The 10,797-nt window shown below is 40.2% G+C and overlaps 1 protein-coding gene across 1 annotated transcript in view; it reads left to right on the top strand.

Moving 5' to 3' along the window:
- Window positions 1–5,470, top strand: part of LOC105909402 — a 48,186-nt gene extending 42,716 nt beyond the window's left edge. Inside the window, exon 6 of the mRNA XM_012838030.2 lies at window positions 5,278–5,470. Within this exon, the coding sequence (XP_012693484.2) occupies window positions 5,278–5,355 (78 nt within the window). The 3' untranslated portion in view covers window positions 5,356–5,470. The remainder of the gene's footprint in view (window positions 1–5,277) is intronic.
- The last annotated feature ends 5,327 nt before the right edge of the window (window positions 5,471–10,797 follow it).

Here is a 10,797-nt window from a genome sequence, read left to right on the forward strand (position 1 = left end):
TGAGGGAAAGATGGTTAATCAGGAACACAGGTTTCACACCAAGCACTTGAATTAGCTAGACTTTAAATTGGGTGTATTCTGTTTAAAAGCCCAACACATGACTATGACTATGACTGTAACAGACCCTCTTAACATCATGATAATCACCTGTGCTACAGTCATCAAAAGCAATCATTTCTCAAGCCCCTCCTCCAGGATGCCTAGCCCCTGTTTCTTAATCAGCTAATTACACATTGACAATAATGAGGCTGCTGATTCATTCAATTAAAGGACTACAGCTGAATGGAAGTTTAATGATTAGCCCTTTTGTGTGCTTGTGCAAGCAAAGGCCACTGAAGGACACAGGACAAGAGAAATATTTTGACTACTGAAAGCAATGTTCTTTACAATCTGATAATATGCTAGTGGAGCATTAATATTGAATATTGTAATTAACTATGTGTTTGATGAGTCATGATGGCACAACATACAATGAAAATGACCATCTAGAGAGATACCTAGAGATGCAGAGACAGGAGCATACACAGTGTCTGAGAAAAAAAAAAACCTGCTACATTCAGACTGCACATATAGGTGGCCTAAATCCATCATATGTCTATTTTTATTTCAGACAAAGTCAGTTCAATGTTCATTTTTTTTTTATTTCTGATTTTGGACAGGCTTAACGTGGTAATAGAAATCAATACATTTGGATTGTGGCAATGGCACCTTAATCTAAATTATAATTGGATTGTCATATTCAGGTCTTTAAATCACTTACATTTAACATCCATAATCTTCCTGTGCTGTTCTTGAATAAAAAAAAACAGTTTCTGTTTTTGGAAGGATGTCTTTATTCCTGCAAGTCTCTGTCTCTAGACTCTAGCGGATGCTGACCTGAACCAACCACAACCTAAAATGACCAGCATGTGTAAAATAACAATTACTGGCATGGCAAAACAGATGCACACATACACAATAGAAGCAACAGCAACTGGCGCTGATTTGGTAGAGGATACATTGAAAGGGTAATCTGAACAGCTCAACAAAAACAGGCCTATACAATACATTAGAATTCAAGTTAACCGTGCAGTGTATCCATCTCTAATAGGACTAAGAGCAAGAGGTGGACAGGCAAAAAGGTAGACAAGGATGGGTTAGAGATGAGAGTATGTGAGGGATCATTGAAGACAGCAGCCAGGGTAGAGCAGAGAAGTGGCTGCTGGGCAGTGTGTGGAGGTGGGCAGTGTGTGGAGGTGGCCAGCCTGAAGGACACTGGAGGAGAGGGAGAGAGAGAGAGAGAGAGGGGGGACACTGGTGCATGAGCATCACGTGAGGGCAAAATAGTGCCATGGGCTGCAGTTCTGTCAGCAGAAGTGATGGCTGAGCACTGGCGTTATTCGTCTTGCTCTGCCATATGGCCTCACACTGGCCTGGGCATTAATGAGAGAGGGTCAGAGCGCTGGGCACACACAGCAGAGCCCCACACATGGATGATCTGTCACCACACAGGAGGAAAGGAAGAGAGGAAAGGAAGAAAAGAAAGAGGTAAAAAGATAAAGGGAGAGACAGGAAAGAGAGAGAGGGGTAAGAACAATTCATGACACAGGTTTAGGATGTGAAAATACAGAGGGAGAATTATGAGAGGAAAGAAAAGAGAAAAGGATGCTGATGAAGGGGTGAAGAGAGTAACATACTGCAAGATGTGTGAACAATGAGAGGGAATAAAGAGTTAAATAAAGAATAAAAACTCTCACTAAAAACTCCCCAGTATAACAGTGTCAACAAAAATGCATCATATCTGGTAAATAAGGCTCAATCCTGTTTTTCACAACTTTATTCAAATGAATTGCTAACTATCGCTTACAAAGGTTCCTTGTTCCTTTCGAGGAGCTGAGGTAATCCTTGGCAATGGTGGGGTTGAGTGAGTTATCTTTAACTGCTGGCATGGTGACAGTGACAAGAGCTCTGTACAGTCAATCTGAACCTGTAAAGTGGGGTGGCCAGCTAATATAAACACAGGGCACAACTGATGAGTTCTTTCACAGCCTGCCTCAACACAATGTCGTGGAAGTGCTAAAGGGACCGAGAAGGAGAAGTCCGCCACAGCTGGGTACTTCCACTGCAATACCAGAAGCACTATGGACACATTCTCTCTCCAGTGTGGCACTTAAACACATGGCTTGATTTGAAACTCATACTGTATGTCTCCTCTTCCCTCTTTTGAACATGTCGCCCTCCTCACAGCACACCTCACATGCTTTAGATACTTTAGGGTCACTCTATGCCAAATCATCTAGAGCCTTACAGTTCATGTCATGGATTTACATGAAAAAAATCAGTTAAATACTGTATGTCAATTTTATTAATGTAGTGTAAAATCTTAAAAACTCTTTTTTAAATAGTTGTTTGTGTTAAAAAAAAATTCAAGATGGTGCCCCAAGCCAAAACCAGTGTAATTTTTTTCTGGTCTGAATCCACATATGACCTCACCACCAATGCCTGTAAATTGGATTTAGCTGAAATTTGACAAACAAACAAACTGGATGTACAAAACATCCTCCAGATAATGTCCACTGAATTTCAACTTGATCTGTGTTTCTGAATTAATACATGTATACAAGCATACATATGAAATAAATGAGAACAGAACATCTTTAATAAGCGTGCAAACAGCAATGTTTACAAATGAATATCTTAGGCATTTCTTGGTATTTCTTTCCGAAATTTTGATCATATGTGGTAATTGCATAGGTCTATCAATCAATTTTGACCATATATTTTCTCAACAGAGATTGATTCTATTTTGCATCAAACCTTTTCACAAGTAAGTACCAGTAACTGATGTACACATATCTAAAAATCAAGGACGTGTTATTTTGTCTTCATAGTGGAATAATATAATGAAAAAAGGTGATTCATAGAATTAGTTAAAACTAGTTAAACATTAAACTAGTTTTTTTCTACTAAAAGTTCCATTTGTGAATTGCTTGTTTTCATTCAATTTGATTTCACAATGAAGACAAAATAGCATATTCTTCCTTTTTATGCATCTGTACATTGCTTACTGGTACACTGGTACTTACTTTGTACTTGAAGCAATTACAATGAATCCCTTTTGAAAAATATAGGGTCAAAATCTTTCACTTTGAGGGCAATTCAATTCAATCTCACTGTGGAGCTTCTGATTTTAATTGAAGGACAGCAAATTTCACAGAAATGGTAGACCTATGTAAGTACGAGACATTATCAACATCTAGGAAAGAAATACTAAGACATCCCCTAGATGCTCATTTGTAAACACTGATCTAATGTATTGAGGAACACAGATGAAATGAAATGTTTTGTACATCCAGCATAAATTGTACCTAAGTCCATTCCGATTTGAGCCACTGGTGGGGAGGTTAAACATCTGTGGATTCAGACTAGTAAAAATTAGACATTTTCGGCCTTGGGCACCAACTTTTTTAACACTGTTACATTGATAAAATAATGGACAAATTTAACATGACCTGACCTGTGCGCTCTAGGTGATTTGGTGTGGAATGACCCTTTAGAAAATGGAAAATTCTGAAAATATTGGCAAATTCTGAATCACATGTATGGTCAGGTGTGATGTAATAAGTCTCACATAAACAAGTAAAAAAGAAAAAAAAAGAATTCCCAAACTCCAGGGATCTGTGAAGAATACCATTTACTGCTTCCCCAGCCCTCGTCCGCTGGTGGAGCATCAGCGCGGGTCTGAAGAGGGCCGGGGGCCAATCTGTTTGGAGCTTAATGGGTGGTGAGCACGTGGTAGAGGGAGGTGAAGGACAGGGAGGTGGCTGCTCGCTCCATCACTCAGTGCAATAAATTGATGCAGTCTGTATCCCCCATTAAAGCATCTACTGTTTTTACATTCCACCTCCTTTATACAAATGAATGATGGACCCCCGCAAGGAGTACTGTGCAGAAATATTCATTCACATTAGAATCCAGTGGCCCTCAGTAAATCAGAAAACTGGGAGCATTTGTTATTAAAAGACAGGAGGCGGAGTCTGTGTGTGAGAGACGATTTTGATTATGAAGCGCACAAGATTTCAACTGGGCAAAAATGCTCAACTGTCAAGCCAGAACCCATTAGGATAATAAATGCAAGCAATTGGACTGACCAAATGAGGTAACGGGCTGTTACTGAGTGCCACCCCCCAACACGTTCAGTCTGCACATACTTTAAACACAATACTGCTTGAATACATACATGCATACCAGCAGTCAGGTCCAGCACAAATTCTTTGCCACTCTCTTTACCCCTCAAACACACACGCCTTGTGGAAGACAACCACTGAGGTAAACACACTCTCAGGGATACGGATTCAGATACCACATACACTACACACTGAAATACAACCACACAGTCAAACATAGACCAAAGGTAGTTGTCTCAGCTTCCAATGACCCATAGCAAAGGCCAAAAAGGCAGTCTTCCTTTACTCATAGCTTTCACCAGATACAGGGTCCAAAAGATCCACTATGGACATGTCCTTAAACTATTTTGAATTTGGACTCATTTTTACCAGCAACATCTTTTTATAGCATGTTACTGAAAAACACGTTACAAAGCCAGTTGCTGTTTTATTACTGTTCAAACAGCAAGTTGTTCATTGTGTAATTTTAAATACATGTTGTAGAGCTCTACAAAAGAGTGCATTTCTTGTAATAAGAAGTGGTTATCAGTGGAAGTGCCGGATGGTTAATTTAATATGAATATCAGACATGTCACAAAAACAGCCAGATTACAAAAGCTGGTGTCCAGTGAAAATGGCATTTTGACCTACCTGCCATTTTTGCAGAGAATTAAGAAAATGAATCACATTTTTCTAAATGTGTGTAGTTACAAATTTTGAGAAAATTAGTTTTCTATAGTGAATGAAGAGAAAACTGACAATTCACCTAGTCCTGTTTTTATGCTGATGTGCTTTTCTCAGACAATTTTTTTTCATGTCAAATAGACAGAGGTCTATTTCTGTAGGGATCCTTTCTGTGTTGTCAGATGCTTATAATAACATTTTGAGCCTACCTGTGTTAAAAACAAGTGGTTTCCTTTGATGAAGATGCTTGCCCCATAGGATTATATTGTATAGCTGTTTTGTTGCTGGTTATAGTGATCTAACTTGATGCTGACTCCACAACAAATGTCCAGTTTTAATGCAGTTTTAGTGGAAAGATTAGTGTCCCTCAAACTCTACCTGAATAGTTTTTACATATTTATTAGTGGATTTACACACTTTTCTAAAACAATGCTTTCTTATCTTGCAGCTCTACAAGTGTCAGCTACAAGCACAAATCCACAAATGGGGGATGTCAACTAGCAGCAGGGAAGACATCATACTCTAAAAGGACATGGTGTGGATGACTTAAAGTTGTTCTCCACCCCAGCAAAACATGACACTGCACTTTCATGAAAAGGACTTAGAAGTGGTCACTGAAAAATAAAAAGCAATGATGATGATTGATTGTATTTTGTATTGTTTCATAACACTACAATAATATGCAGTTCTCCATTTTAGAATCAAAGGAAATGTCTATGAATGGTACAGAGGATATACCGTGAATCTATGAAAGGAAATGTCCGTAAACTTAATAGAAAAAGTACTGATGATTTTCTGCCAGTACATTTTGTCACACAGTATGATTCCTTTTTATAGGCATGATTTATTTGATCTTGGCCTGTACACATTTCTTGTGAGTGATAGTAAATGTGTACCTCAGAGTTTAGATGTTGAGTCCATCTGCTTCAGGTCAGCTAATTACCAGTACCTTTTTGATAGCTAGTTAGCTAGTTGTAAAAAATAAAAAACCTTATTACTCAATTGAATGAATAAAGAGCGGAGTAGGTCCTCCGACTGACCTTAAGAGAGATTGACCAACAGACTAATCTCACACTGAGATGGTGATATGTACCTCAGACCCCATACATCATATTGCAAATCTGATAAGATGGGGTGTGAGCGTGTGTGGTCAGGGAGCCGATTACAGCTTGAGTGAGATCTCTGTCATACAATCAATATATATATATAAAAGTGAATGGCTTGACTATTCTCCCCGTGCCACCCCTCTTTAGTAAAACCAGGACTAATGCATATTTCATTTACTTTCAAACGTATTGATTAGCTGTACCCCAGTTAGTAAATCACGTACCTATTGATCTTTCAATTGCACCTCTGTTGGACAGCACATAACCAGCCATTTGTTGTGCTGATAAACAGCTGAGGCATTCAAGTCCTTGCAGTAAATCCTTGCACACTTTTTAATTCCAAAATCAATCACTGTTTAAACACTGCATTATTCCTGACTATGCCAGGATCCCCAAACAGTATTACAAAAATAACTTGATATGTCTTCACTAATGCACACAACAGCTCCTCAAATTCCTTGTCTCTGTTTTCATTTTCTTCTTACTCACCGTTTCTTGTCTTTAAGCTGTGCATGACAGTTTTGACAACAAGTGTATGTATAGTTTGACAGCTATACATAAAATGCATGTGTACGTATTTCTGGTGCACTGTGAGAAAACAAACTCTCATCATTTCCATGATCCTCTGAGAACGGGGCAAGTGCTGGTGCACCCTAAGGTGTTGGAGAGAGTTCCGAGTGCCACTGTTTATTCCAACCAGAGGAAGGAGGAAGAGAGAACAAATGAGGAATCACAATGTGTTCTCAGCTGAAACACACCACAGTAGGAAAATATACATTTTCCAATTAAAAATAAAGACAAGGCGTTTTGCACACAAAAATATTCCTAAACAAGGGGTCAACAGATTGAACAGGTCAGATCACTGTTAGGACACCTAAAGGTGATGAGGAAGGAGAACAGTTGTTTTAAAGGTGACGTGGGATGAGGGTGAAAAGCAATAAAGCTTCAATTAAAAAAATCAATGAATCCAGACAGAAGCACAGGATCTTCGACAGAGACCAGCATTTATTTTCATTAAACTGGATGGTGTTGCTCCCAAGATGAGTGGAGAAATTCAGATGAATCAGACAGTATTAGGGGTATCTGGGATCCTAATCAATAGGCCAGTCACATCAATAAACTAACTGCTGACAGCAAGATATCATAATTAAAATGCAAGTGTGTAAATGTATTGTAATTAAACTGAAAGTGTAGAATGTCATTGAGAAATGAATACACATCCGTGGAAGCAGTGACCATCAGGGTAAGAAGCCAGAAGAGTCACATGACATGACAAACCTGCTTCTTTTTAACAGGGTAGTCCATATCACCAATCAATTTCATTCATTTGAATTTGAACACTAATAGTACTGTTTCGTACCACAGTTATTTCTGTTTGAAAATGCAAGGGCGCAAAAGCCAGCCAATGAAGAACTTTGGTGTTGTGAGATATAAAAAAATAAGATGTTGCTGTTTATTTTTTCTAGATCGCTTGAGAAGTTCTCCAAAGATTTCATAAATGAAGCTATGTAGAGAGCATAGCTCGCTGTCTCTCAGCAACAGCAAGTTTTGACAAGTGTTCCTGCACCGGGCTCACTGGCCAATCACAACCAAGTTAGTTATTGCGCGTTAACATTTACGATTAAAGACAATGTAGCACACAGCAGTGTGATGGCCCACGAAAGCCACCGACAAGCAGAAAATAGAATAAAAAGAATAAAAAGAGCCACGAATAAATAAGAGAAAAAAAAGCAGGTGTTGGAGCCAAAAGCTTCCAAATGTCCAAACAAACAGACATGCTGTTTGGGCATCAGTATCCACAAGTGTCTAGTACCGCAGATGATTCTGACTCAGTGGGGAGCAGTGCTGTTTTCAAGGAGCAGACTGAAGCACCAAGATGAACATAGAACTATAGGCTAGGCTACATGTTCAGTTCAAATTGCTGTAACTTGTGGTTACAAAACAACCCCACTGATAGCGTACTAGTCACTTTTTAAGCCATTTTAATGATGTGTTACTTTATAAGTCCTGGAATACAGGGCAACTACTTTCCATTGCATAAGCATAACCATTTCCATCACCTGTCAACAAGAAATAGAATATTAGGATTAAAAAAAAAAAGCCCATCAGACTCATATTCATTTTTCACTGGCATTCATGTGAATATAAAAACAATAATAATAATACATCGGCTATGTGGTACTTCTAAATGCTGTATATTAAGTACCACTATAATCTGCCCATACGGTGCTGGTGATTGTTTAGTCCATCTATCATGCCTGCCCTAATAGTTTTGGGACTACTTTACATGTTCATGCTCAGGCTGGGCCCATTGGGTCCACAGTGGAAGAGAGCAGAGGAGAGAGAGAGAGAGAGAGAGAGAGAGAGAGAGAGAGAGAGAGAGAGAGAGAGAGAGAGAAAGCACACACGATGGGAGGAAAGAGAAATGGGAGGGATGAGACAGGAAAAGAGTGAGAAGTGGAGATAGGAGAGGAGAGGGGGCATGACAGAGGAGAAGAGAGGAGAGGAGAGGAGAGGAGAGGAGAGGTGCAGCTGAGAGACAAGAGGAGAGTGAAGAACATGAGACAGATGAGGAGAGAGGACATGAGATACGACCACCCCCCCCCCCCCCCCCCCAGCCGTACATTAACCATACAACCCCCCCACTCCTCCACCCAGCACCAGCACCACCTCCCCCGCCAAGGCTGGGACCAGTCCAGGGCCATCCCCCAAGCCCTTGTCAAAGAACAGAGGGGAGCCTTCTTGAAATGGCCCTGGAGAAACAGGGGGGAGGTGCACCGCAAGGGAAATGGAATTAAGGATGCACTGTAAATAGACCACTAGCATTGAGGTTGTGTTTAGAAAGGCTAGGGACTTTATTTCACAATCCTTATGCATATCCTTCAGAGCATTTACTGAGCTTTAGAACGGGGAGCCCGATCTCAAAGGAATACTTAGCTGCTGTTCAATAACATGAAATTCAAATATTTCAGCTCTCTGAAGACTCGTACAAGAATGATTCAGATTGATCCTCCAAGTTATTCACACATTTAATTCTACTGATAGAAGATCCAGCTATAAAGGCAATGACTACTATAATGCACACCCCATTGGGTGTGTCCATGTGTGCCTTTGTAGACGCTTGTGCACACACACAAAACACTTTGACTGCAGAGGATAGCCTTTGTGATTGACTGCAGAGGATATAAACTAATGATCAGGACATTGTTACTCTTGAAATTTGAGATATGCAAACAGTTTATGTCATACCTGACTACAAAATGGTTTATTGTTTATTTAGATGTTTTCAAATTAACTTCCAAGATTCATGTTACAGCCATTGGGCCTATAAATTATAGTTTAAAACATTCAAAAATGAACTAAGAATATAAACATAATGTGAAGAAATAACAGTTTTGATGTAATGACAAAAACACTACACAACATGTACATTGCTGCCAAAATATAGACTAAATTTAGCATGCTACCCAGCTAGTGTTGGTCCGGTCTATCTTGTAAAACAATTTTGTACCTGAAGAAGCGATAGTAAGTGACTGTAGTAAACAGCAAGTAAGCTTAGCTATCCTGTAGCCCATCAGTGAACACCAGCTAGCTCAAAAGCTTGAGGGCTTAAATATAGACCTACAAGGGTGTGACGGTCATGGTGCGATCGTACAGGAACGCCACACTCCTGCCCCGCGACCGCTAGTGCAAACAAACACACATGGATTTGCACACACACGCAAACACAAACAAACGCACAACTGATTGCACAAACTTCTACAAAGTTGGAACCATTTATTTAAATGAACTTAGTTGGTGCACCAACAGTGTCTCATTGAATAAGGAAATGGATTACCAACCAGTTGGGGGTTTGTCCCATAGATATCATATATAAAGGCTAGATGTCTCGCCAGCGTTGCCGGCCGACAGAGTCGAACGTTCGCACATGGCGGCCATCTTGCCACTGGTCAGCTCGCTCACCCATAACATTGTGTTGGTAGCAGTGGCGGTGCGTCAATACAGGGCACAAGGGCGCCGCCCCTCCTAAAATTTTGAGATGGAAAAAAAAAGTTAAAAAAACATTATATACCAAACAATTAAAATAGGAAATGTTCTGTGTTAATGCGTTAAATGTGTGTGGGAGACCGTAAGCCCCTGTCAACAACCACTTAAATGTGACCAAATATAATATATTGCCTTTCGTTATCACTGAGATAAGCCCCTCCTCCCTGGAGGGGCGCCGGCCAAATGGAAGTCAATGGGAGCTCTCATACTTTTCTCATACATTTGAGCAAGGACAGCTTCTCATTGGCGGATGAAAGTTCGATCCTGGGGCGCAAAATTTTGCGCCCTAACCAATGACATTGTTTCTTATTTCAACGCGACTGGACTATTCGTCGAATCAGAGACCTTTATCATTCCCTCACATCCCATATAAATCTCACGTATCTACGAGAGCAACATAGCTAGCAGAGACTTTGATTCTGTGAGTATGGCGACAGGAAAACGTTTCAATCGACGATCAGATGTCGATAAGAAGAGACTGAAAGACATGGGACCCGAACGTCCGGATTTAAAAATGCAGCAGCAGAGTATCGACTGCGGGAGGACGTACACCCGTAGCTTCTCCTCAAGCCTGTATGCTGTTCAGTGAGTGATGCGTTTTTTTGTTTCCCCTGCCTGTTCCAAAGTCCTGGGACTGAAACAATCTGGACTGCAACGGGGATGAGGGATCTAAAGCACTTCAACGATAAATGTAAGAAGCACGAATCTTGCCGCAGCCATCTAACTAACAGCCTAAAGCTAATTGCAGAGCAGTTGGACGAAGGGTACCGAATTGGCATTCGAAAACATGTAGTATCATCCAATGTTTCTGAATC

The sequence above is a fragment of the Clupea harengus genome, chromosome 14, assembly GCF_900700415.2.
Source record: "Clupea harengus chromosome 14, Ch_v2.0.2, whole genome shotgun sequence".
NCBI lineage: Eukaryota > Metazoa > Chordata > Actinopteri > Clupeiformes > Clupeidae > Clupea > Clupea harengus.